General features: G+C 40.7%; 1 protein-coding gene across 1 annotated transcript in view; it reads right to left on the reverse strand.

Moving 5' to 3' along the window:
* Positions 1–27959, reverse strand: part of lrp1bb (low density lipoprotein receptor-related protein 1Bb) — a gene marked incomplete at its 5' end in the record, with an annotated part of 267322 nt that overhangs the window by 91723 nt on the left and 147640 nt on the right. Inside the window, 13 exons of the mRNA XM_084544895.1 lie at positions 1387–1481; positions 1791–1965; positions 2533–2760; positions 2950–3081; positions 6340–6584; positions 6913–7077; positions 11751–11955; positions 12664–12861; positions 15945–16190; positions 18008–18208; positions 22625–22807; positions 23955–24125; positions 24213–24293. Of these exons, the coding sequence (XP_084401021.1) occupies positions 1387–1481; positions 1791–1965; positions 2533–2760; positions 2950–3081; positions 6340–6584; positions 6913–7077; positions 11751–11955; positions 12664–12861; positions 15945–16190; positions 18008–18208; positions 22625–22807; positions 23955–24125; positions 24213–24293 (2325 nt within the window). The remainder of the gene's footprint in view (positions 1–1386; positions 1482–1790; positions 1966–2532; positions 2761–2949; positions 3082–6339; positions 6585–6912; positions 7078–11750; positions 11956–12663; positions 12862–15944; positions 16191–18007; positions 18209–22624; positions 22808–23954; positions 24126–24212; positions 24294–27959) is intronic.

Below are 27959 nucleotides of genomic sequence, written 5' to 3' on the forward strand. Positions count from 1 at the left end.
GTGCTTTTCTTCTATACCACATCTTCTCGGATATAGATGTAGAAAATATCCTACTTTCCTGTTAGTGAATCATAGCAGACAGAGGCTATGCTCACAGACCTGTTGGCTACATAACAATAGCTTGAATAAGTTTCTGTTTCAAACACTGTTCATCACAGGGCCTAGCGTTTAGAAAGAACAGCTTCAAATCTTAATTAAAGTAGTATCTATTGCAAAGAAACGAGAGTCCACTACCTTAGATGTTTTTCGGTTTCTCTCGTTGCTTTTCTGTGAGCAGGAAAATAAAAAGCATGCTGTTTCAAAAGCAATAAGCCCTCCCTTTCTATTTGCATATGTACCATTTCAAACTACAGGTGCGTAAATAACGGCACTTCAATGTTCTGGCTTGGGAATGGCTTTGAGAATAATCCAACTGCAGTGGGAAAGACATCGTTGGAGGGTGGTTTGGGGGTATTGCTGGAGAGTTGTACAGCTTTCCAAAGGCAGTGTACAATAAATGAACCAGAACACAAGACCTCATCACACAACGTGGGAGGCGACCCTCGGCATTTGGTCGTGGGATAGACTGGGCTGAAGCAATATGCAATCCACAGTAAAAACACTGCCATTATGAAGCAATTGAAGAGTACAACCAGACATTTAAGATATGACATTGTACCATGAAGGATGCAGTCTTGATGAGAACATATTGTAACATCATGACCTAGTTTTGACTTTAAATAGTCATTGTCTTTTCTCCCAATGGAGAGAGGAGTCCTAAGTAATAATTCTGTTGCATTAGCAAGACTCCCATTAGCAGCAAATAAAAACAACAACAATCAAACCAAAAAAAAATGTAAATAACAGGAAGTAGATTTTTGTTGCTACCATTGACATCAGCAGGTGCAAAGATTATATCTGATTCAGTCTGCAAAAGCCACTCCGTGAGCATGCATAAGATGAAGTGATCAAAAATTGATTAAGACCAATTAAGATTTCTTCCATGTTAAAACCTTTATTGGGTTATCCTCGTCAAATTAGGGTTCAAATAGGGGCATTACTTCAAATGAATTTGGAATGAAATGAACACAGATGCAAAGTGGTGCATGCAGCGGCACAGCTGTCGATGCTGGAAAAGTTAATTGAATTAAACTTCCCTAAACTGTATCCATAACCAAACAATATTCTCAATTTCCTCCCTTGTCTTTGTGGTACTAAGATGTTTGCGATTTCTTCCAGAGAGTGCCAAGCCCTTCATAAAAACAAATCAAGGACACTTAAGTTATTGGGGAAACTGAGCTATTGTAAATGCTTCAATCTGGTTATTTAGATTCAAATCAAAATCAGGTCCTGTACAGCTAAATAGGAGGTCTAGCTCAGTATTCTATCCACAGCTCTCATACTGACCTACAGGATCCCTCTGATTCTGGTGGAGGACCTTGCTGTTACTCCCGTCCATGTTGGCCATGTTAATGGTGTTGCCATCTGTCCAGTAGATTTTCCTATGTGGGAGGGAGTGAATAGAATAGGGAGCAACCTAATTAAGCACAAGATAGCAGGAGGTTTTACAATATAATCAATGAATGTAATGCTTTTATATATATATAATTAGAGCTGCAAATTGAATTTAAGCCAACACATTTTTTTTCCATCTGACAACCTTGAAAATGTGCACAGGCATTTGGAGCTTGTATAACATGGTTTCTTTGCAACAAGGCTTTGATCCCTCTTTTGTACGGGTGAGGTTTTCTAATACTATGCACCGAAGGTGAAATACTCTTGAAGTGCACAGGCTGCTCTAATCTACTTACCCCTTGGCAGGGTGCAGTACAAGGCACCTTGGTTTATCAATGCCGTGGATGATGGACGTCTTCAGGGACCCATCAAAGCGAGCTACATTGATTTGTGACTCGTCATTTTCGGAGCTGAGCCAGTATAAGTTCTTGGAAAGCCAGTCCAAAGCCAGACCGCGGCAGTTCACTATATCTGTCAGGAGGGGCGTGAAAAATATGTCATGCTCGTGTACTTCACAAAACTACATTGTAAACAGCTCGCAGGTACATACAGTACGCTACGCATGCATTGAGTTATACATTTCCCTCCTTTGTTCTTCATTACAGGAACTGGGGAACAACGAGACTCCTGTGACATGCCTTCACCCCGAGTCTTGCTCCCTGGATTCCTCCCCGTCTGGAGATCATCCTTCATCTCCGCACTAAACCTCACTCATCCTATCCATTTGACCCTTTTCATCACTTTGCTTCAGCCCCTTTCATCCATCCCTGCAACTCCTCTCATCCCTCCATCATTTCCCCTGGCTCCTGTCCACCACTAAACTCCCTCACATCAATTAATGCCTAGTCTAGCATGGATAAAATAAAGGTATGCATCACGTATACTTTAACTCCTACATTTACCACGCCTTGCAATTACGTTAAATAGAGGAAAACAAATTAGAAATATTTATACTGATGATAGTAAATGACCAGAAGAATATTAATAGTTTAAAAGCTTTCAGGGAAGATTAGTTCTCCATCCTGTTAATGCACCCACCTGAAGAAATGATAGTCTCTAGCTGGGTGCCATTGATGAATGCCCGTTTGATGGTTTGAGTTTTGATATCAGCCCAGTAGATCCTCTCCTCCTGAGAATCGTAGTCCACCACGGTGACGTCGTCAATATCGGGCACGGTGAGCGCTGTCATGACGTTCATGTAAGGGTTGTCAATGTCCACGCCTCGTATTTCAGAGCGCCGCACATATATGAGGAACCTTTTCAGCGCTGGCGAGATAATGAAGTAATCAATCATTTGAAGTGCAGATTTGCTGATGTTTCTTGTCAGAATCAGGTGAAGGTGTGAATTGATGTGAATCCTGGTGTCAATCTCATATTGTTTCCACAGTATCCTACTTTTTCACTTTGATAACATGAGGAGAGAGCATGAAAAATGAGTAAGGTGTTCTCGCTCACCAAAGCAGGATTGTTTGTTGGCGGAAAGCTTCATGAGGTGCGGACAGGTGCAGGACGCGGTGTGGTTGTAATTGATGAGACACAGATGTGAACAGGGACCACGTCCATCATTCTCTTCACATGGGTTAGAGGCTGATGGGAAGAGAGGTAAGAGAAAGACAAATGGAGCATTTCAGATTTAGACTCAGCATAAGATGACAAGAAAAGAGACCGGCCAGGATAAATACTGGATGTGAACTGGACCAGCAGCCTTTGCAGCATGACATTTGCGGGCCTGTGTGACTGCGCCACATACAGAAGGAGACAAAGCACGCCTAGCTGAAAACATTGATAATTACAATATTGTTCTTGTTGTACAACAGATAAAACCTGAAAGCGTGGCCGTTCTGAAGAGAAATATGAAAACTCGGGCAGTAATTTGCAACAAAGGTCACAGACTCTTTGTAAGAGAAATGGCACAAAAATGTGAGTAATGTTTTAGAATGTATTGGGTTTGAAAGAGCTGCTGCAATCTTCACTCATTTTCTGTCCCTGCTATGCTTGTTCTCTTGTTGAATTTGTTTCACAGAAGCTATGAATTAGAAATAACAGAATTTAGGAAAAATAATTAAGTGAAGATGTGTGACATAATGTCAGTCGTTCCATTACTGCTGGCCAGCAGTATATCCACGTTAAGACCCTAAGCTGCTGACATTTTCTACTTGACTTGCACAGCAAACTAAAGAGAGCAGTGCCCTGAGAGAAGCAACGCATTCAAAGGGTTAGGGGTATTTCTATTTCTCTGTGTACTCTGTTCAGAATGAATCACCTCATCCAGGCTAAAGAAAGTCGCCCACAGTTCAATAAGTTCCCATCATGCTGCGGTCGCATTTCATGCATCAAACAGAACACTTTCTCTTTCTGCTCAGAAAGATTCATGTCAGACAAGCTCATTCGAAGCTCATTTCCCAGGTTCCTTTGGCGACACATTGGAAAACACACAAAAATGTGTCTCATTTAAGCCCCAAAAAATGCAGCTCTGTCTCTGCAAGCTGGAAACAGCACCCAGCTGACTCGGTGTGCTAATACGGAGACATCCGAACAGCGCTGCATTCATCTGAACGATGCTCTTGAGGGGATGACAGCCAACGACAATGAGAGCCAAGCTGTTTCTTTGCTCTAAACTGTGAGATTTATTTGCAGACAATACATTAAAAAATGAAAGGGAAAAAAAAACAAAAACTGTAAAATCATTTTAAGACCACATGTTCTATAGGTATATGTATTATATTGTTTATGTAAAGAAACAATGCACAAATCAAATATATCCTCAGTCTCACCTCGTCTTCTCTTCCGCTGACTTAAATGAAAATAATAATAGTGCCACTGAGGTTGAAGACTCGACAGTGCTTTAATGCATGCTAATTCCAGGTTACGCCATAGATTGTATTCAGAAACTAACCCAAGAGCTGAAAAGAAAAATGTTTGAGCCATTAATATTTATGGCCGACATTAATATAAACATAACATTGTATGTATTAATGCATCAACATGTAATTATTGTGTGATTTTAATGGTGAAACATATATGAAATATCTGCTGTTTATAACTGAGCAGCCAACCAACTAATCCCTCAATTGTTTGTTCCAGCTGGCAGGTCCTGAATCAGACAGTATACCTTCTAATTTGCAAACTTGTTAGCCATTCTTATGCTAAACTACTGCCTTGAATTTAAAATAATATGTACTGCAGTTACAGGCTGTTTATGCTCCACCGTGGCACCCGCTGAATAGCTCCTGAGACTAGCTGGGTTTGGTGCTCAGTTTTCTCCATCTTTCCATCTTCATCACATCCCTCCCTTTCTTTGCTTTTGGCCCAGATGTTCAGGGTCTAGTGGAGCGTCACATCTCCAGGCATTGGTTCTGGCTAGAGTGGATAATAGTCAAACCCGCCCTCCCCCCCAGTCTCTTTTAAAAAGGATTAGGCACGCTTACTGTCGTCTTTGGAAAAGCGGCCTCATTTACTCACACTTATCTACGGTGAACACTCATGAGAATGCAGATACGGGAAGGAAACAAGCAAATTAACTCGTGACACACTGGCAGAGCAGTGGAAGCATCGCTGAACAGATGGAAACCCGATTACAACTGTAATAATGCCCATTTAAGAGTGGTGGCTTACATAAGACGAACGCTGGGGGGGAATGGAGTTGAATCTTGGCCAAGTGCAGAAAGGCAATTGTGATGGAGACATCAGTCAGGTGGTCTTGGCAGAATATTCCATAAAGCAGTGTTTTAATTTGATGTATCTGTTTGTATCTGAATAAATCAAAACTCATTCAAGAAAAAAAACATACTTAAGTCGCTTGAAAACAGATGTCTTGCTATTAATTTTAAGCTTGGCACCATCTGATCTGCATATTAAATAAAAATTGGCTTCCACGTGCAGACCTCCTGTCAGATAGCTCATCTGCAGTGCATCTTTTGTGGACAGAATCTTGGCTTCCCGAGCCTCACACAGAATTGATTCCACTGTGATACACATATAGATTATGCAGCAAATATTAATGAAATACCAGAAGCAATTCATAAATTCTCCGCAACAACAACACACTCTTCACATCACTAATTGATTCGCTTATTGGATGTGCCACAATTATTCACTGGCAGATGCGGTTCTCATTGTGCAGATTTCTTTATTCACATTTGGAACAAGAATAAAAAAGGGGGATGGAAAGGGAAAGGGAGAAAAAAAAATCTTTAATGTACTGCTATGAGCCAATTACGATCTTTTGGATGGTAAGGAAAAACACATTTAGAGGTGCCATTAACTGAAGCTGGTTAATTCTCTGCTTGAGTACCTTTTTCATTCAGACGCATGCTCAATGACTGACAGCCCAAATGATGGCAGCGGCAGAAGCTGAAATTAATTACAATACGCTTCAATTTTGGCTTTTTTGTCACATGAGAATGAATTGTGTTTTAAAAGACAGTATATCCTCAGTCAATATCCAGTGGCACTTGAGGATTATATCCCAGTTCAGTGTCATTTCTTTTGATTTATATCTAATATAACAGAATGTGATGATTTAGCATGTAAAGACCCTTAAGAAGCTTTAAAGATCTTTAATATTTTATACTGCCTTCTTATTATGTGTGTACTCCTTTCATAAAATAAGCATTGTTGTGACAGCGACAGTAGGATGGTTCGTAGAGTTTTGTTCTTTCAGGCAATGCTAATTTATAGCTGGATTCCTTGATAAATACACCTGAATTAACCCCAATCGCTGTGGATACAACAGAAAAGCAAAGCTCATAAATTATTATACTGGATCCTGCTAACATTGTGAATTCTTACTTTTTTTTCTAAGTGTCTCGTCTCCAACAGCGAAGCCAAAAGTACAGTTCTCACCTTGTGGCTGCCTACTGGGATGGAAAATCTGCAAGTCAAAAGGCTGAGCACTCGTCTTCTGGATGACCGTGACATTTTGCCCAGTCCACTTATTGGCTCTGGCTAAAGTGTTTGTCCTCCAGTCCGTCCAGTAGACGTTGCCTCCAAAGAGAGACACAGCAAAGGGGTGGGACAGGTATTCGTGGCCCCTGAGGATCTCGATGACCCCACTACCGTCGTAGAGTGCAGAGAAAATGGCATCAGAGCTGTTGGAGAGAGACCATACACCATATCAAAGTTTAAACCACTCTTCAAACACATTGAAAGGGAACAGTAGTTGCATGGAGATCAAAGTGAACCCCCACGTCCACGGATGGAACTATTAAATTGTTCAAGACCCACTTAAAGCCAAAGATGGCTATTGTACTAAGATCTTTAAATATTGCATGTCCTCCATTATTTAATGCCTACTGGGAGAAAGAGAACTTATATTTTTACTCTATGCTATGATTCCTTTGCAGTATTCAACGTCATAGATGCATTAAAAGTAATAAAAGGTGTGAATGTTTAGGAATGCAGCATAAAATCTCTAACCGTGCATCTGTCCACACAATCCTCTTTTCTAGATGATCCAGTGTTAGTCCATTAGGCCAGGCCCCAATCTCCATATCCTTAAAAACAATGTGTCTCTCTCCTCCGCTCATTGATGCAGCCTCAATTCGGGGGAAAGTAGCATCCCAGTCCGTCCAGAAGAGAATTCTAGGAACAGAAACCCACAGTTAGCACTGATCCTTGTTTGCTTCACAATATACACAGTGTCTATTTTTTTTTCATAGATCCACCAAAAAAAAAAAAACACAAACCATCTGAGCCATTTGTAGTTGTTTGTCAAACTATAAACCATGATTACACATATAATGCTGTTGTAACTGTGTGTATTAACAGAGGCAGCGGCAGCGATGACTGTCCAAGAACAGCACCAGCGATCCAGCGCAACCCTCAACATCTGTGACAGGCCTGGAAATGGGAGGCCATCTGTTTTATTATGACTTTTTCACAGCTCAATGAGGCCTGAAAATGAACACCGTCATTGATGTGACCATCGACACAGCAGCCTGAGTGCTACTCCCACCCAGCAAACCTGCCTCTGTCCTGATTTGGTCCACAAAGTCATCTAGAATGAGGCGGGGGGGGGGGGGGGGGGGGGGGATGGATGCTCGAGCTTAAATCACATACTGACGACAATGAAACCGTGTTAGGAAGAAATATCCTTGTCCAGATCAATAGGCTTATTCACTTGATAAGGCCTCCCTGATCAATGACCCACTCCTTTGAGTAGATTCGAGTAATTAGATTAGAATTATTGCCCTGTAATGGAAATGCGCTTTTAGGCACCAAAAGCACCCATTAATCCTACTCTGTACAGCCATGAAATGTACTGTAGTCATCCTCCCAAATGTTAAAGAGCAGCATAGGAGAAAGTGCATGGGCAGATTACTCTTTTTTTTTTTTTTTTAGGAGTGTTAAATTGATTTTTGGAACGTCTGAGTTTTGCTTTAATCTGCCATATACTGGCCAAAGTATACAACCGCTGGCTAGTTCTCAGATGCATTAAGCCAAAGTAAGCACCTAATGTGAAATATTATCAATACCCCAACAGCAGGGAAAATTGATTCCATTTTTGTTTAATTTGCACTATCCTGTATATCATCTATTACTGATGGTGTATTGTGTAGACGGAGGGTGCATAAAATCTTCCATCTGTGTTTCCAGCCTCAAAGTAGGCACTCAGACAAATAATTAATCTGTCATTACTCTTCGATAAAAGTAATGGCTTTATTTAATTTGTATGTTCAACAAACGTGTTGATGTGATGAGACTTTTAGATTTAGTAAATTATGGCAGAGCTACTGTACGTTGGAGTGTAACAGCTGGAGTCACACACAGGTCTGAGTTATTACTGGCCACTGATGCAAACCACCTGGGAGACATTGAGAGAGCAACTGTTTCGTGTTGTTGCTTTTTTCTCTCTTTTGCCCGTAGAATTAAAGCCTCTGTAAACTGCCTACACCAAGGAGATGGCACTGATACTGACAAGCCAAACAGCCAGCAAAGCTTTATCATTAGTCCTGCAAGAGGATGTCAGATGTGTACTGTAGCACAGGTAAGTATTTCCTGCAGGCCAAGGAAACCACACTCAAAAGAGGCAAACCAAAACGTCAGGCTTAGTGTACCCAGTAGCAGACTCTCAAATCGTGTGAAAGGAAGGTCATACTTATCTCTGTAAACATTTTGTTGCATAATAGGAACGAAAGTCTTACATAGAGCAAGGAATAATCGATATGCACCGTCCAAAAGGTTTTTACAAAAAGGTTGTGCTTTTCAAAAACTGTCTGCTGTTTAAAACAGGTTAAGTTTAACAACACAACTGAAGTATTAACTACAGGCCTGCAATATGCCTATAGACCAGAAACAAGAGCATTTTTATTTTATATACTTGAATGGAAGGCTAAAGCAAATTGTACCTTCAGGTGCACAAAAGGATCACCCTCTCCAGCGAGGAGCCTTGATCAACCAGAACAGCCACAGAGCAGGTATGATAATGGGGTGCACAACCAAAGCAAAGACATAGCTGCAAGGAAGTGAACCTAGGTCTCTGCAAGGGCAGCCAAGTGCATTTTCCCTACCCCACTAAGGTTTTCTTCAGTATCTGTCCTTGCGGAACACACTGCCCAGACTTAAAGCAGCTGGTCCGAAGCAACTGTTCTCACCTGCGTGATGCGTTAAGACAATATTCAAAAGTCCTAAGACTATTGACTTTTAGTTTGTTTTACTCTTCAGTTTTTTGACTACTCCACGGGAACGTCCTCAAGAAAGTAAGCGGACATAGCTACAAAGAAACACACATTGTGCTTTATCCCAGCTAGTGAAACCGACCTCTAGGAAAATCCTGTACTATAAAAGAAAATGTCTGTAATAACACAACTTTTCCAGAATCTATGATACACGTTAATAATGAAATATGTTTTTTTTTTTTTTTTTTTTACTTTGACCACAAGAGAATACAACAAGCCTCAAAATGAAATTGTTTGTTGTCAGAGATTATTTAAAAATGTCAGTTTTATTGATCTTGTTCTGAATCCTAACTAAATCTAATGCTTCTAACGATCAGTCCAAATCTAGGCTGATCTGTGGTCACTAAACCACTATAAATTCAACCAAACCCTGAAAAACAATAAAATACAGCTACTACTACCCAGACAACCAACCCAACAGCAATACTGTATTTGAATAGTTTGTGGGCATTTTAGATTGCATTATAACGTGCATCCCGCAAAACTTTACTGAACATTCACTGCAAAGAAAAACACATTAAAAGATTGAACAGTACCTACAAACACACCAGCATCAATAAGAACAAATAAAGATTAATGAGGACCTCGCTAACATGCATATATACACTATCTCTTTCATGCATCAGGGCTACAAGAGTTTAGTCAGCCTGCCCCAAGAATAACACATAAATGTTGACTGTCATCACGAAAAGCAAAGTTTTGTATGACAAGAAGCCAGAGTAAATGAGAAGCGCAACAAACGCAGATGCTTCCACACAGGTGCTCTGCATGCTACAATTAAGCAATTAGCATCCAATCCCACTCTGTGGCCTCCATAAAGATGCAGATGATCAAGATTTTGTATCAAGGCGTGAAGCGGAAAGAGGGTTCATTGTTGGGGAAGAGATGGCGGGACACTATCTGGTTTAAATACAAACAGTGACTTAAGTGACATCTGCGTTTAGATCGATGGGGAAGACATCAGTGAATAGGGTCGGACGTTCTGGTTGACACATTTGACAACCGTCATGCTGGTGCATTAATGCAATATGTAAAGAAAAGCACAAGAGCAACTCGTCCTTATGTGACTGAGAATGTCAATCCAGCACGTGATCGAACTGTAAGAACAGTCCGTCCACAATTACACCATGGGATGCTGTAGTACATTTGCAGCGCTTTAACCTTTCATTATAACAATGAAGGCGTACTTGAGGGTTTAGTGGTGTAAATAGCATCAGTACTAGTCTACAGAGATGCAGGAATGTAATATGGTCAGCTTAGTCATCCTTCACCTTATTCTCCACAAGTAGGAAATTATGTAAGATGAAAACCAAGAGGAAGGTACAAGCCTAAATGCTTGAGCCCTAGAGTAAGAAGATCTGGTGGATCTGTTAGGCTACGGGGCCATTTTGCTGGCAAGGTTTGCATATATTTGTCCTTTTAAAAGGAAGGGTCACTGAAAATCAATACAAATGTTCTGACTCATCATCTTTTCCCATGACGGAACATTTCTTTCCTCATCTAGCACGCCTCCATCCATGCAGCATGCAGAGACAGTGGATGCTTTAATCAGTATGAAAATGATCTGAATCACGGGCTATGGCCTTTGCTGTCACCGGTTCTCAAACTAATTGAACAATGGGTCATTTTGGGCTCTGAATTCCAGAGACTTGTAGAATCATTGCCAAGGTACCCTGAAGCTGTGGGTATGCAGGTCGGTAGGTCATTATGATAAACAGAAGATACATATACCATTATACAGTCTCAAGCCAACCATGTATGCCGTTGTTTAACACCTAAAATGCTTGCAATATGCAAGACTGATGTGAATATTTTCCTCTTTCTCCATTCTGAATGTGCTCTGTATAGACAGTTTTATTTTAACTGGGTGGCATGCTCCAATTTGTCCAAAACAACATACATTATCAGAGTCTCCCAGATGTGTACCATCAGAGGCTAATAATCAGTCCTGTTACACCGCTTCAGTGCTGACCCTCCAACAGCCGAATTCACAAAATCAAAGGGCTTGTTACAACACCTGCTGAATAAAAACAAACCAAAATAGAATGCGTGATCAGCGCGGTGCGATAGATACTGATAGATGCTACAGACTCGCCTGCTGACATTGGGGCAAAGGAAGGAGGCTGCCATTTCAGAGTGACAGATCATTTTACAAACGATCTCAATATAACTCAACCGGATAAACAGGGTGATATTGAAAATTGGACCCAGAGGGGAATCATTTCAATAAGAACAAAGCTTATCTTGTTCCTTTTTATTCAAAGGTCTTGGTTAAACAAAAAGCATTGCTGAGGAACAAAAGTGGATGGGTAGTAAAGCATATAAAGTAGGAGGAACGCTTGGGAGTATTAGCTACATCACTGGGAATTACAGGAATGAAGAGCAAAGCGTTATTATTAATGCATTCCATAACTGCTGCCTAAATGGGCCTTAGCATAACAGACATCTTCGTACATCAAGACAGATGTGGAAGTGAGAAATACTGGGAGGTTTTACTTTGACTTTAGTCCAATAATTCTAGTGTTTAAATGGTTAGCCCAGCAACCAACAGGCTTTGTAAGTGGGACTAAAACGTACCCCTGTCCCGGGTCAAGAGCGATGGCCCGAGGATGCTCCATGCCCCCAGCAATCAGCGTAGTGCGCATATCCCCGTTAAGCTTGGCCACCTCGATCTGGTCCAAATTGCTGTCAATCCAGTACAGTTTCCCCGTAATCCAATCCACAGCGAGTCCCTCTGGAGTGGCCAATCCATGCTGCACGACCACCTCAATCCCTGTCACTCCTGAAACAACATCAACAAAGCAAAGTCAAGGAGTAGTAAAGAGGTGGTGGTTGGTATCTCTTTACAGTTCTCAGAAAAACTTTCAAAAAGCAAAAGACCATACTCAGGAAACTCTTGAAAAAGCACTTTTATATAAAAAATGTTTTCCAGAGGGTTCCATTCAGCATGGTAAAAAGGTTTTCTCCTTATGTTTAGAATCCAGTTTACAATTGTTCATTATTCAATTTATGCCTAGGCTTTTATGTGTGTCTCACAAAAGGTTGGAATAGGTACTTCTAAGAGGTGAGTTCTACAGCCCTGCAGAGGGAAATACAGGCGAAAGAGAGAATGTACAACCAAGCACAAAAATACAGAGGTAGCAAGAAGTCTGGGTTCATCATTTTATGAGGGGGAGATCCCGTACTACAACAGCTGAAGGCTTCTGGTCTTGCAGTATTTTTATCTCCGGTCAGCCTGAGATAAATTCAGGGAGAGACATTATCAACCCACTGTATCAGACCTTGTGTGTGTGTGTGTGTGTATAAACAACAAAATAAAACCGAACATTATCACCATCAGTGTCTAAGACTTCCATTACACTGGCTCCAGTAAAAATGACCAAGACGTGACTGTTTAGACAATACATCACAGCATGGCAGGCTCTGGATACACAACAAATCTCCATGTGTGTGAGTGTGCGCCCCTGTGCGTGCAGTAGCGTGTGCGTACCGCCTGACTCGGAGAACCGTCCCCTGTAGATCTTATCCTCCACCACATCTGTCCAGTAAAGGAGGCTGTGGTTAAAGTGGAAGTCTAGCGCAATGGTGTTCCTCAGTCCCGGCACCAGCAGGCTGTAGTCTCGCTTGTGAAGGTCTATTCGTCTTATCTCATGTCGGATTGAGAAAATGATGAACGCCTCGAAGGGATCTAGTCAAGGAGGGACATGGGAAACAAACACACACAATTCTGCAATTTGACAATGTGTGACACCATGTATTGGATGTTGCAAAATGTGATTTACACTGGAAAAGCAGACTGTGGCTGACTTTTTCTTTAACAAGAGTCTGACGCTTTGAGATTATTGTTGAAGGATTTTTATAAAGTAAATTGAATTGACAATATATCATAAAAACTAAAATTCAACCATAGTAGCTGTGGTAAAGTTACAAATCACAACCAATAAAAATGGCAGGATATGATCAGACAGTTCTTTTTTTGTGAAGTCAAAAGAAAATGTGAATATATTGGCATTGTGCTTAGTACATTCAGATTCAGATTCTGATTCAGATTCAGAAAACTGAACATGGACATGGATTGGTGTACATACACAGTGCAAAACATGTGGAGACACGTGTTAATGCCAGGTGTGAACACAGGCACTAAAAGCTGGCTACTTGCGATCGGATTGTCCAGGGCGGATGTTAATGCACGGTCTGAACAGGGTCATATATGATTCACCTCTTCCCCAGAAAGTCTGCAAAAACACATCTCTTTATCCTGCAGTACCAGCTAACAATTAAATGTGTCCTCAACCCAATATTTGAAGAATGTCCTGCAAAGAGTTCAGTATGCCCTGTGCTACTCATTTTGTTCCTTTTTAAATGTATTCATTTTTCACTAAAACCATCTGTTATGTCGGTCAGCATTTGTTGCTGTGGTCTTATTAAAACATTATTTGATCATAGGGGGTGAAAAAAAAGACATGAAATCAAACAACACCTAAACCTAGCTTCTATTATTGCAGCATGTCCAACAGTACTCTATGTGTAACCATACTAGCTTGTTAAACTGGCAACTATTAAACCTCTTCCTACTGCTAAGTAAACAGTTCGCTTGCTTGCTGAATGAAATTTATTATATTAGTGAAAACACTGTACTTTCCATTCTTTATCTAAAACTAGAATTTTTCATTTCCCTTTTATGTTTTTTAATGTCAAGCCCGTATTACGTATCAGCTAGCTACAGAGGAAATGCTATAGCAATAAGCTAACGCACCAGATAGTGACATGGTACTTGTATCACAGAATCGGGCGCTGTTGAATTTTATTTTGCAAGTAAAAATGGAGTTGGGCACGTGAATAAAATTTACGATGGTTTGTGATCTTTGGCAATTTTGGTGTTTTTTATAATTACTTTTTAATGCTGATTAACGATGATTCCTATGTGTGCTTTTTTTGTGGTTTTGTGTGCAATTTGGCATTTTTTGAACAGCTTTTGGGCTGCAAACCGTCAACTGTATCTGTCCTTTTCTAACACAGTTGCTAGAACAGACATTTGGCTGTACACAAGCGTTGTTCTGCATATCACGTTTGGAAACCAATCAATTCAAAGACAGCATGACACACAGACATCATAAGTAGCTTCCACACAGTCATATATAGTAAAACCAATAACAGTAGAATTAAATTCAACTCTATACTATCCCAGGTCCTGTGTTGCTGATACTTTACTAGGACACTTGCTGTTATTAGTAACAGTAATGCTTTTAGTCGCCCAGTAGTAAACATGGGAAATGGATGGGAACTAAACCAATTGAGCTTAATTTGTTTCTATACATTTCTTTCACTCAGCTTCCTCTCAGCTTGATGCGCTGTGCAGAGGACATGCTTTCAACAACATCTCACTAGCTTATACCACCATGCCGTGCACATTTATATCCATCAGTTCCGGTGAAAGCAATTTGTTGCCAAATACGTTGGGAATCAACACATTACATTTTTCCATTTTACGAAAAAGTAGATACATTTGTAAGTAGTCCCCTTTGAGACATAAATGCCGTTGGGTCTCTAAGAAGTTGCTAAATCTAGTGACAAGTCGTAAAGCTGGCAAACAGTGCTTGTAAACGGAATTTCTCTTGCCTCCCCCACTGAGGTTTAGCTCAATCAGTAAGATTATTTCCGCCTCCAGTGCAGCACTCCTTCTGAGAAATGTTTTAGCAAGTAAGGCTCAAAATCTGCCACGCTTGGACACTTGTATACAACCTATAAACACTCGCAGTCTTTCAAAAATGGGCCCTTTTGCCAGCCGTATCTTCCCAGGACTCTACGCTAAATCACACTTTAGGGAACAGAACAGTTTGAGCACAAATGTAATTAAAACTCTGTCCTTGCTTCAATGACATATTTCAGCGCCGTAACCACGCCACCTACGACGCTTTTTGAGGGAATATTTGTTCTGGCAATTTTTTTCCCAACAAATCCTTCATCACTGAAGTGTTAAAAAAATGAGGCGTAGATGTGTACTCAGGACTTCACGAAGAATCCAGTTTTCTCAGGATTAAGCAGTTTTGTGTTTGTGCTAAATTTGATTTATGATGAAGCTGGTGAATTCAGGTCAGCTTCAACAGAAAATTGAGTTGTTTTTTGTTTTTTTTTGTGCGTTACTGTGATATTAACGGCCATCAATCTTGGAGCGAAACAGAGAAGCAAGTCATCACAGAGACATCCATAAATCTGAAAGCCAACACCATGTGCGTAGCTGTTGTATTTCAAGCACTTCCGAGCGGTCTCATCAAATGGGTTATTCAGTGCCAGCAATGAAAAGAGTGGAAAGTTCGAATTTATAATATGATAGTGCTCTGGTGAAACATTTGATTTTTGCGGGATTAGTCCTGAGGTGAATAGCTGCACCGCTGAATGAAGAAACAAAGCTCCCATGGTTTGAGAAGAGCGATTCTGCTTGCTTCACTCAGCATCAGTGCAGACAGAAACAGACAGGATTCACTCTGCACTTTTTCAGAGCTCAGAGACACTAATACAAGAACATGCCAATTCTATGGTTCAACTTTTACTGTTTTCCTTTCTGCTATTGTTCATTATGTGAATCTTGCATTAATAACTGTGTTTACATTTTTTTCCACTCACACCGCAGAAACAATTTCAGCTTGGAATCAAACACTGAGGAGTATGCCGTCTGATAAAATGTATTATCACTGCTGACACAAGCCCAGAGCACACACACCACCACAACAACATCACTAAAACAAACATTAAAAAGCCGGGGTCTGTTACCTGTGCTGTGACAGCTGTCTCCGTCTGGGTCGAGCATCCATCCTGGGTAACAGGAGCACTTCACTGTGGTCTTGTACTGCTCACACACCTGGCTGCACTTCAGGTGACGGCTGCAGTAGTCCACCACCTCACACGTCTTGTTGCTGGAGTCCAGGTGAAGCCCGGGGGGACAAGAACATACAACTCCTTTCCCTGGTGCCACTGTGCACTGGTGGCTGCAGCCCCCTCTGGCTACAAGACACATGTCTGGGGTGAAGAGAGGACAGACATTCTTAGGAAGTGAACAGGGGCCGGATTAGAAAGTGAAATACAAGCTTTTGAACAATCTAAATAGTGTCTACAGGATGGTAGTATCTGGCTATGTTAAAGGTCAATTTCTTGCCAACAGTTGCATGAATCCACAAGGTTTGAGCAAAACAGAACAAGGATAACACACTGTATTATGCACTAGAGATCATATGCCAAGCACAGGGAGTAGGTTTATAATCAAATCATAAAGATAAAGGTTGTGCGGATTCACTTGGGAATGAATGTATCTTTTTATTTAAAAACAAAACATGAAAAAGAACATTACGCACTGTTCTTTTCAAGAGTGATATAGAGACAGACTTCTGACTAAAGTTGTTTTATGCCCTACACACCTCGTTCTTGTTAGAAGCTGCCAGCTCAAGATGGAAAAGAATACTGGTGAAAATGAACCTGGCCTGGCTTCTGTTTTCCCACAGTAATTAAGGCTGTCTTTTCAAGGTGGGCAGGATCGGCACTGCACTCTCTCAACACAAACTATGAAATGGACTATGTGGTCACAGTTGTTAATGCCGGGTGTGAATCCTGCTGAGCTGGTGCAAATCAATCAGACACTCAAGGTCCCTGTGAACACAGCATAATTGTCTATGAGGAGGCAAAAGCCCTCTTCCCAGCTACAATAACACTTGAGGGCCGTGCAGGACCTCCCCGAGGCTCGGTTAGTGTTTCTCTAGAAACGGAACCTCTATGTTTACACTGCTCACTTTAAGAGATTAGATGGCTAGGGATAGTCACATGAGTCACTCCTTCCCTTCCCTCTGAAGGCTGTTAGACAAACACTTCCACATTTGCCATCTTTGGACGGCAGTGTTTTCCTCATGTTCTGGACATCTGATAATAGTTACTTGTCAGGCTTAAGCAGCAGAATGTGAAGGAGCTGTTGTAAAAGGACTCCGCTGGGAGATTCTCACCATCCCACGATTTAAGATGAAAAAATAAGAGTCAGAGTTTGCACAAGTGCCGTGCGGTCCCTCAGCAGGTAGTGCATCAACATTTCCAATTATTATTTCTTCAGCTTTAAGCTGATGCATGGTAAATACTGAAAAATAAAGTGACGCATTTACACAAAGATCTGAACATTAGAATGAGGTGCAGTTTTCTTCGAATGCTAATATTTATTTATTTGTCTTTAAACCACTGCCGCCAGGTCCTTCCAAATATTAAAAATTTCAGCCCATGCAAGTCTTTATTTTTTAATCATGCATTCGTCTTTGCATTAAAATGGATTCTTATTTAAAAACAATTTAGACTTGACAGGCGACTGGTAAATGTTTCTCATAAAGAACAGCACTCATGGCCAGCTTGGATCCCAAAGTTGACAAGTTCTGTTGTAGCAACAGTAAAACGTTATATCTGTGGCAACAGTTGGTAAAAGACCCTTTCTAGCTTCAACATGACATGCACAAAACAGAGAAACTGTGTGAGCTACATTGTGTAGTCGACCGCCTGCAGAGCCATGACCTCAAACGCATCAAACACTTTCGTCAGAAGTTGAATTCTGACTGTGAGCGCCTTTAATGCACAACATTCAAAACATTACAGAAAGTTTTCCTAGAACAACAACGAGACTTCCCCGCTGCATGTTAATATCCATGGTCGTGGAATGAGGATTTCCATATGAGGATTTCCATGATCATATGTTTGTAATGTTCTGGTGTCTGCACGTTAGGCCATGTTGTGTGCATTTGAGATTATGGGACGTCTTTCAGGATGACAAAACACAACACAAAAAAACTCCACAGCTGAGACAAACGTACCACAGATTGGTCCTTCGTCTGATCGGTCCGCGCAGTCTACTTTGCCATTGCAGATCTTGTCAGGCGTGAGGCAGACAGAGGTGTCGTTTGCACAAGGGTACTTGGGTGGCTTGCAGACAGCCGACGCACAGGACTCTTCATCTGAGCGGTCCTCGCAGTCAATGTCTCCATCACACACCCAGCTCTTTGTGATGCACTTGCCTGTAAAGTATGTGGAGGGAGACAAACATGAACTTTTTTTTAACATTTCAGATATCCATCCCCAGCAGGATGCAGCCTGACACAGACACACACAAAAATGGTTTAAGAACAACTCAAAAAACATGGAGAACAGCACAAGGTGTTGACCTGGCCTCCAGATTCACTAGATCCCAAACTGATCAAGTATCTGTGGGATGATCCACAGAGGCCCCTCCCCTTAACCTATAGGACCCAAAGGTCCCCACTAACAACATTCTGTTGCCAGACACCACAGGACACCCTCAGAAGGACCATGTCCATTCTCTGATGAGTCACAACTGTTTTGGAGGCACAAGGGAGACCTACACAATATTAGGATAGTGGTCATAATGTTATGCCTGATCAGTGTATGTGAGTCGGGACAGACTATAAACTGCACGTTAGTTGGCAGAAGCATGCAAGCTTATGGTAATAATTTTAGCTCTACATGGGATATCTGGTTTGGATTAAAGTTTGCTTTCTTAACAAACTGACATTGAACAAATACCACTGCATTTACCATCTTCGGATTAAACAAATATTGAATCTAAGTTCCCTAATCATATCTTTTCAAAACACATGCATGTCCATTAACTTTGTCTGACATTCTGTCTGCTTGATTCTCTCTTCTCCTCCACTCGTCTGTCCCACCTCCCTCTTTTTCTGTGTTTGTCCCTGTCCAGGTACAAACAGATGACTTCCCTCTTATGAGCTGGACTCTGCTAAAGGGCTCTTCCTGTTACAAAGGGAGTTTTTCCCTGCCACCATCGCCTTAGTGCTTGCTTGGGGGGGGGTTCAGGCTCTGGGTTCTATAAAGTGTCTTCAGGCTGTTTTGATTGTTTTTGACGCTGAATTGAAGTGAGAGAGAGAAACGGCAAACTTTTTTTTTCCCTGTGGGCCTCAATCAACAAACTCCTTCTCAGTTCCGTACTAAATGTTCAACTTGATGATAAAGAAGATCTCAGACAATAAGATCAATATTCCTCATGCTGATACCTGCACCAGAGTATAATTCATGAGTCCCTCATTGGAGTTAGAACGAGCTAGGTGGAATCCCTGAGGAAGAAAGCAACACAGACACTGAGATGTATCATCAGTTTGTTTTGTTTTACTCTCCCAGGTGAAGCTTGCATCGCAGAATTTTCCAATTTAGATTTTTATTCTCCGTCAGAATACAGCCTAGCACTTTGAGATCCCACTGGTTTGTGCTCGGTGCCGGATCAGTGCAAAGCGACGTGGGAGGCTGAAGCGACTGCTGAGTGTATGCAGATCTTGTGTGTGCTCAGGTGTGTCTGTGTTTGGCTTCATCTCGCTTCTAAGCTCTCCAGTTGTCCCTTCAAAAATACAGTCACATGACGCTTTTGATTAAATCCAATATGTTCTAAGCACCAAATACGATGCCAACGCAGTTATATAAATAAAAAGGAGGGCCTTTCCATGCGTAAAATATGGATGAGACGTGGAGAGCACAGGAATGTTCCATTTTAAAACTAATCAAACTCAGTGTTGGGCTGTGTTTGTGGTAATGCACACGGACAGGAAGGTTAATCATTTGTGTAATTGAATTAACCAGTCTCGATTGTGGCAATTTCACCTTGAATGACACAGCGAGAAAATCACACAACTTCAATCTGATGAGTTTTATGAGTGTGTGTGCATTAGTTTAAACCACAGAACGGATCAAGGATGAGAATGAGGAAGGGCAAGATGTGATTTTAGTTGAGTGGGAGGCACAAAAGAAAAAAAAAAGTACGTTCAGAGTGGGTTTATTAAGCACAAACATTGCTTATTATTTTCAGTTTGATACACATTATAAAATGTTCTTTCAAAATATAGAAATACTCTATATCTTTAATTCAATAAAACTCCACAGATGAATTTCCTACACACAATTACCTTTCTACTTGAGCTAGTCAGACCTCTAAAAAATAAAAATAAAAATAAAATAAAAAAAGATGCTTTGTTTTCTTTGTTTAGTTTTTTTTCACCTTTGAGGTTTGTAACACACTCAGTTGTTGAGTTGCATTCATTTGGGAAAATGTCAGATCCATTAAGTGGTGTTTTATATTTAGTGTAAGAAATAACTGGAATTTAGTGCAAATGTGTAGGTACATTTATTTCTGAACCACAGACCGTATACATGTACTGCATAACTCAACAGGTATTCCTCAGCCAACCATTTTTTTTTGAACATATATTTCTGTATAGACTCATGTATGTCCATGCAGACACATTTAAAGTGTTTTAGCAGAGACTATTACGTCACAGTGAAGGTGACCTTTATTCTTTTGGATATAAAATGTCATTACTTAATCATTTTGTCCATTAGATATTAATCCTCCCCATGAATCAATAAATCTTAGACTAACTTAACAAACCCAGTATGGGTTTTTGCATTGTAACCCATTTAGCAGAATTCTGCAGTAGATTTAACAGTTTTTGGCTAAAAGGGGCCAATTTATAACTCAAAAATGACTGCACTCCATCTTCTCTGATTCTCCACTGTTTGAATCGGTGTTTGATTCAACTTCACAATTACAGTGAGTTTAAGAGCAAGATGAAAACGCTTCATATTATCTTTGCTCCTACTTTATTCAGCTAGTCTGCGTTTATGTTTTCTTGTTCTTTCTTCTATACACACTTTTCCCAAATGGAAATGGAAAACAACTATGCGTATCTGTGAACAAACTAAGATTGTTTTGTTGTTTTGCTGCGTTCAACACAAGCTCCGAGACGTGTTTTATCATCTACATATGGAGTACATCTATTTGGATGAAACGCACACAAAGAAATGATACTTCTCTTTCTCTACTTGTTCCAAAGATGGCCCCTTTCAGAAGCCCTTTTAGAGTACTGTCAGAGAGGCCACTGTGTTCTGGGAAGGACAGAACAAATGGCACCAGTCCACAGAAGTGCGACGCTGCAGAATTAGAGTGAATAATAATTGTGTGGTCTAACAAGCCCAGTCACCATGCAGCACTGCTTTCATTTTAGATAAGACTGTCAAGGGATAAGCAGAAAGCTGCAGGGCTAAAGGCAGAAAGCAACTGCCTCGCTTTCTGACCGTCCCCTTGCATAAGCTAAAAGGCAGTAGAAGTTGGTGTTGGGGACATGGCCTGTTTAAATGGGCCATTTGAAAGGTCTTTCTTGACTGGTTGAACAGCTACATGTAAACTAGCTGCACTGCTCCACAGTGGTGCAGGGCTGAGCCTCTAGAGCCTGCAAGAGAGTGAAGCATTTATGAAAGTCACTTGGCAGCTCTATAACTGATGCAAAAAATATATCTTTAATTTAGTTTGTCGGGAATATGCTACAAATTTCTCTGAAAGTTAAAGTTATAGTGAAAGACTTTTGTTCAAGTCCTTGTCTGCAATGCCGATTAACTAAATCAGTGCTAGGTAAATCTATCTGTACGTCGCTATCTATCTGTTTCCTGTGAAAGGCGTTTGTTTTTTTTGTCCAAATGACCAATGACTGATTTGTCAGGACTGTGTTGGTGTATGGCAGATAAATGAGAGTCACTAATGTAACTAGGTTCTGTGAATTCTGGATGACCACCAAATACTGCATCACATACTACAGTGTTTCCCCTGGCATAATATTAGGGGGGCACCCCGCTCCCCCAATGGCACCCCAAGTTAATTTTATTTAATTGTATTCTCTATGTAGCGGCAGTTGACAACATAGGTAATTTAAGGTTACCTTTCCTATAGATCAGGTCTATACCTTGTTCTTTTATTAAAGAAACTAAATAGCCTTATGTTATTTATCACAGATGTGAGCACCAGCGGACAGAAGCCCCCATCCCCCTAACCACACATACGCACACCTGCAGATAAGCTGCATTTTTTAAATAAGGGATATATTTTGTCAAGTGTTCATGAGAGCAAAAGCTTCAGGCTACGTTCTAATTCAGGTTCATCATGTTTAATTCAGACGTAAAATTCATGATTGTTTCAGGTGTTGATTTGTAACCCACACGCAGAGTGGCAAAATGATGAAAGCCTTTAGTCTCGTTCCTCTTCAAATATTTCTATGTCATGTGGAACAATGGGCCATAATCAGTTCAGCTTTCACTCATTTCCTGCGTGTCACTGTCCTTCGGGCTCACATCAGATTTGGCCAAATAATCCAAGATTTAATAACTCAACTCAAACCCAAGGTATGTTTAGTTTGCATGCCTCAGGATCAGATTTTATACCACGGACCGACCAAACTGTCACTGTCAGTCACAATACTGATTACACATGTCAGGCTTTATCTAAAACTTCTGGAAGTATTAATTATACATTCAACACACCTTGGTCAAAATACCAGAACAATCTACGGTGAAGGTTACAAGAAAGTTCTACCTTTCAAAAAGTTCCATCTGGCTGTTGTCAGTGTGCAGTGTACTACCTGTATCTTTGCAGGTGAACTTGGCCTTGGGGTCGCACATCCTCTTGGTGCCCTCACAGTCTTTCTCGTCACTCCCATCCTCGCAGTCCTTGTCTCCGTCACATCTCCAGCGCTCTGGGATGCAGGTTCCATCTGCGACGCAGTGGAATTCCTCCTCGCTGCACTCAATCACAGACGGCAGCGCTGAAACAAAAGTAATTGAACAACTAATGCTTCACAGATCTACGGCACGCTGTCATGGGCAAAGGCACAACAGTAATCAACTATTACTTTACAAGGCATTGTTCACTGTTTGAAAATATTTATCTTTGCAAGCAGGGCATTTGGCAGCTATAATCGTCCAGTGAGTTCCAGAGAAGGATGCTATTTCACTGGTATTTAAGGTTTATGTCTTCAAGATGTTTCTGTCTTGTTTAATGGCTCTGATCACTTTATCACTAGTAGGGATTTCATTACAAATACAAGTACTGGTATCACTTGGTATGTTGTACTGAAAATCTTGGAGTCACTGAATATTACTTATGAACGTCTAAATATACAGTACATAGTCTGGCATTTTCAATGATATGGACTAAATTATGTGTTTAATATGATAATAGCAAGAACGCAACACCTTCGTCATTATGATACATTCAGATTCTCGGGAAAAACACATTAGCAAGCTGAGTTCATTTTAATCGTGCTGCTGTGCATACAGCTCACGTGACGATTTGAATCGGATTAACCATTTGCTCCATATTTAAAAAACATTCCCTCAACAGCCAAGCCGAGTTAAGACAAATTCAAACCCCTGGGGAAAGAGTGGAATCAGACACGGGGGAGTGGAGAAGCCTGCAGCTCCCATCAGGAAATGGTTTGATGAATAGTCTACACATTCTACTGACAAGCAAGTGAGCTGTGAGTTTTCTAGGAGCTTGCATGGGGTTTCTGTGGTAATTAGATTAAATGATTCAGCGCCTGATGGTGAAATTCCCCAGAACAGGAGCTAGATAAGGTTTTGCCACACGTGACTGTGAAAACAAAGTTAGTGGACTCAAGCTGATTAATTGTTAAACTTGTGATTACAGCACCTACATTTCAACATCAATTTGAATTGCAAATAAAATCATTTGCACACTAAAACGGATGTAAGTGCCACTATGGGCGTATAAAGGTGCTGTCACTTCTGTGATGATCTCCTAATATAATTATTATAATATAATTAACTAATGTAATTATTACTCTTGTAAACCATGTATAATAAAAAAGGGGATGTGGAGGACTAGCTGTTTAAGTAACTCAACACTTTCACGCTTGACAGCTCTGTTAAAGCCTCTGCAGAGATTCTTACGTGCAGATCCACCTCTGCAGGTTGTGTTCTCATCACTGAAGTCACCACAGTCATTATCACCATCACAAGCCCAGTGGTCTGGGATACAGCGCCCACTGCTGCATTGGAACTGAGTGTTGGAGCACGACTGGATGCAGCCCACTTCATCACTGCCATCCCCGCAGTCGTCATCTAAAAGCATGCAGAGACACTCATTAAGTCAGTAGACACATTTGTTTTTGATGAAGCATTCTATCATCGGTATGATCTTGCCCTCACCTGCGTCACAGTGCCATTTGACACTGATGCATCGACCATTGGAACAGCTGAACTGGGTGAGGGGATCACAGGTGGGGAAGGCTGAAAAGGTTTGTATACAGGTAAACATTAAATGCAACCCCAATTCAGATTAAGGAAACGTTTGCGGCTTAGGAAATTTGATAGAAAATATCATTATTTTGACATAAAGTTAATGTCTTAACATCTGCAAAATTAATTAGTTAACTAAATGTTAAATGTTACAAACAGTCATAGTGAAACTTTCTCAGTTGTGAAACATTAATTCTGTGTCTGAGAGAGCTGAGGTTGAATCAAAGGTAGTCACGTTTTGAGAGTCTCCTTTGACTATAGAATACTTTTTTAATGAATAGAACAGAATATATAAAATCTGAGCAATTTAAGCAGATGGCATATAGAGTCCCAAGGGCTCTTCTAGCCAGACAGCCACACCGTGTTTCAAGTAGCAGCTCTTTCAGGAGGCTGTGGAACATTTCATTGCAATTCAGTTCAAATACTTCAAAAGATATCTGAGTTTGATACAAAGTAAACTGAACGGGACAACCAACAGGATGCCACTGCCGCCCCACATGACTGTAACTACCTGTTATTTTTTTCACCAGTGTAAATTGTACCCATTGTGCTGAGTTTTAAGAAATATCTGCCAGCTTCTGTGAACATATGTGGCCCTGGTTGGAAAATGAAACAGAAAAAAGTAAAAATTCCTCTTTTGATTATTGCTTTGTACTAAAGGAAGCCTTGAATTGCAATGTCTGATTAACAACAACTTCACAACAACTCATCTCCTGGTCAGTGCCCCTCATCGCAAAACTAAGGATTAAATAACAAGCTTAGCTTTCTTCAAACAAACAACCGCAACTCAATGACTCCATCTTAGTCGTTGGTCTTCATTCTAAGGCAGACAATGTGAAAATGCACTAATTTCCAGCTCTGCTCAGTTAGCCAATATATCTGATCAAACATCCATCATCGTAGACAAGGAGCGCTCGCAAACTATTCTCGTCTACGATACAGCATCGATACTCTTCGTATGCGCTGCAGTGAGTATAAGAATACATATTCTACCGCATTTTGTGGATGGATATCATTGTCAGGATCGACATTTGTATTCCCATCAGATACCAGTCTTATTTCCGATTTTGAGATACTGTATATACTGGATGCCTGAAGCTTTATTGACTTCAGTGTGAAACGCAAGTCTACATTTGAATTGATTTGCTGGCATCTGCTACTGTTGTCTGGAGTACCTTAGGCGCTGTAGAGGAGACATAATATATGTGTTAGGTCTCACTGACAGCACATGACTGGCTGGAACTTAACATTTGTTAAAAATGAAGCATGAGCATGCATAAATAATGAAAGTTTCAAGTAAACAGCGAGCGCTTCTAAAAATGAAACACCGGAATCCATAAATGATGATGGCTTCAAGTGAACAGAGAGCCCAATAGAAGTCACTGTATGACAACTACTAAACTACTGACAAACAAAATCCAAATTAGTATCAATCTCGAAGGCGGCCACCACTGAGCTTCAGGTGTTCCAAAACCCACAGTAGCGCCGGTGAAGCTAAGTGAGCTGCCAGAGCTGCACAGTAGAGTGCCTACGGAGAAAGTAATGCCTGAGGAAGCACAGACAACTGTATGGGAGAGAATATGTTTTGCTGCACAGCTTGATTATGATTGAATGAAGCCGAGCATGAACTTTAATTACTGCTTACACCCTGGCTGTTTGTGACTGCGTAGTGAAGCAGCTTAGGACACACAAAGGGAGGCTAAGACGATACAGCACAGTGCAGCATTTGGCAAACATCAATCACTGTTAAGGGCTGATTCAATACAAATAGCGATTAAAGGGAATCTTAAAACCTTTACCCCCATCTTTTTAAGGGATGTTGGTAATTCATCCCGTTTGAATTTACTCCTGAAAACATATTTTACAGCACCAAGCACTCTTTCCCTTGAATAATAAAAGGTTAAATACCCCTTTAAAGGACTCCCAACGGCTCGGGACATCATGGCATACCGTGTATTTTGCTTTCATTTATGGTTTCCAATATTAATCCACAAGCACAGACTCCAATTTTTACTGACTGAAGCTAAAGAGACTTAAGAACAGAGCTGCTCTACAAAAGTACGCAGTTTTCTCAGCACCACCCCTCTACGCATTTCCCGCCACAAAGGACATGTCTAGTTCTTGGTCAAAAGAACGCAGCATCAATAATTCAGTCCTTAAACTCTCAACTGAATGAAGTAATGCATACAGAAGAGTCAAAATAAATGAAGAAGTATTAGAAAAGAAAAAAAGCTGTGAGCAACATTTTTCTTTTGAAAAATGATCAGAAATACTTTAGTGCTTAGGAAGTCGTGCACTGTGTGATTCAAAAGGTTTCAGCAGCTTGTGTGTGTGTGTGTGTGTGTGTGTGTCTGTGTATGTGTTTTTTTCCTGGGCTGGCAGGTGTCCATCAAAATCATGTATCAGGAGCCATCAGTTCCTTCCTCCACAGTAAAATACTAGCTGTACTAGCTGCTCTGTAAGACCTTACACAACACCACACTGAGATACATGGTAACATCAGAATGCCACCAGTGATGTAGTATGGCGTAAATAATACTTAAACTGTGATTTTTAGCATGCCTAAATGTACTAACTGGTACTAAACGCTAATTAAAGGATAGACTGATGGCAGTGTTTTTAGATCTGCAAGCATTCGGTCATAAACGTAGGTCATACAGGAGGGTTCAGCACTGATGTTAACCAAATGGGCTGTTCAAAGAGGTTCATATGTAACGTGTCGCATGATGCCTCTCCCATTGGCATGGAGGCTGCCCTGCCCGACCTCAGTAAGCGCCATCGCCTTCCTTCCTGTCCGTGCTCCATCGGCTGCCTTCTTTTGTGTTTTCCCATTGAACAACATCCACGCACCGCATGCACTTGCGCTCGCTGACTTCCACACTGTACTGTTGTTAGGTTTAGTTTGAATAAATTACACTTTTGCACCTTTTACAAAGATCATATTCATTGATTCTCTGCTTTCACATCCACAAAGAGGGCAACAGCAACAATTGGAAAATAGGAATAAAAAGAAAAAGTGAAAGGGGCATTTTTTTTCCTATAGTCAATATTCAATTGTGTTATTTTTCTGTGGTAAGAGCATTATGCAAAAATAAAAAAAAAGAATGAACTTAGAGCAAATTATCCAGTGCAAATGCTGTGGATCTTTTTGTTCTTCTATGCTCTGCTTTTAAGGACATTATGTGAATAAACTGAATGAACCAGTGCAAGTGCAGCTCAGCACACATTATCTGTCTATCAATTCGAGGTGAAACATGAAATTACTGGGAACTGCAAAAATGTTGACAAGTTTCTGGCACAGTGAATGTCATGAATTGAATAGTCACAGTCGGAGAGCTTCAAGCACACACTGCAGAGTGAGTTCTGAAATTTCACTGCCTGATGATACAATCATTCTGTCAGCAGTGTAAATTTACAGATTCACAGATTTCTTTATTTAGGTACAGGTATTAACCCTAACCTTTGCACTTTACTCAGTGTAGCTTTAAATATACCCAAAGTGGGCAAAACATTGTTAACGGTGAGGAGTAATCTATTAATGATTGCCCTAAATATATGTGTTTGTGTGAAGTTTATTCATGAGCCTGGCCTATGGCGAGTCATAACTAAACAGAGCCAGCACAAATACTTCCAGTCTGAGCCGCACAGAGTGACATT

The sequence above is a fragment of the Chelon labrosus genome (assembly GCF_963514085.1).
Source record: "Chelon labrosus genome assembly, chromosome: 5".
Classification (NCBI taxonomy): domain Eukaryota; kingdom Metazoa; phylum Chordata; class Actinopteri; order Mugiliformes; family Mugilidae; genus Chelon; species Chelon labrosus.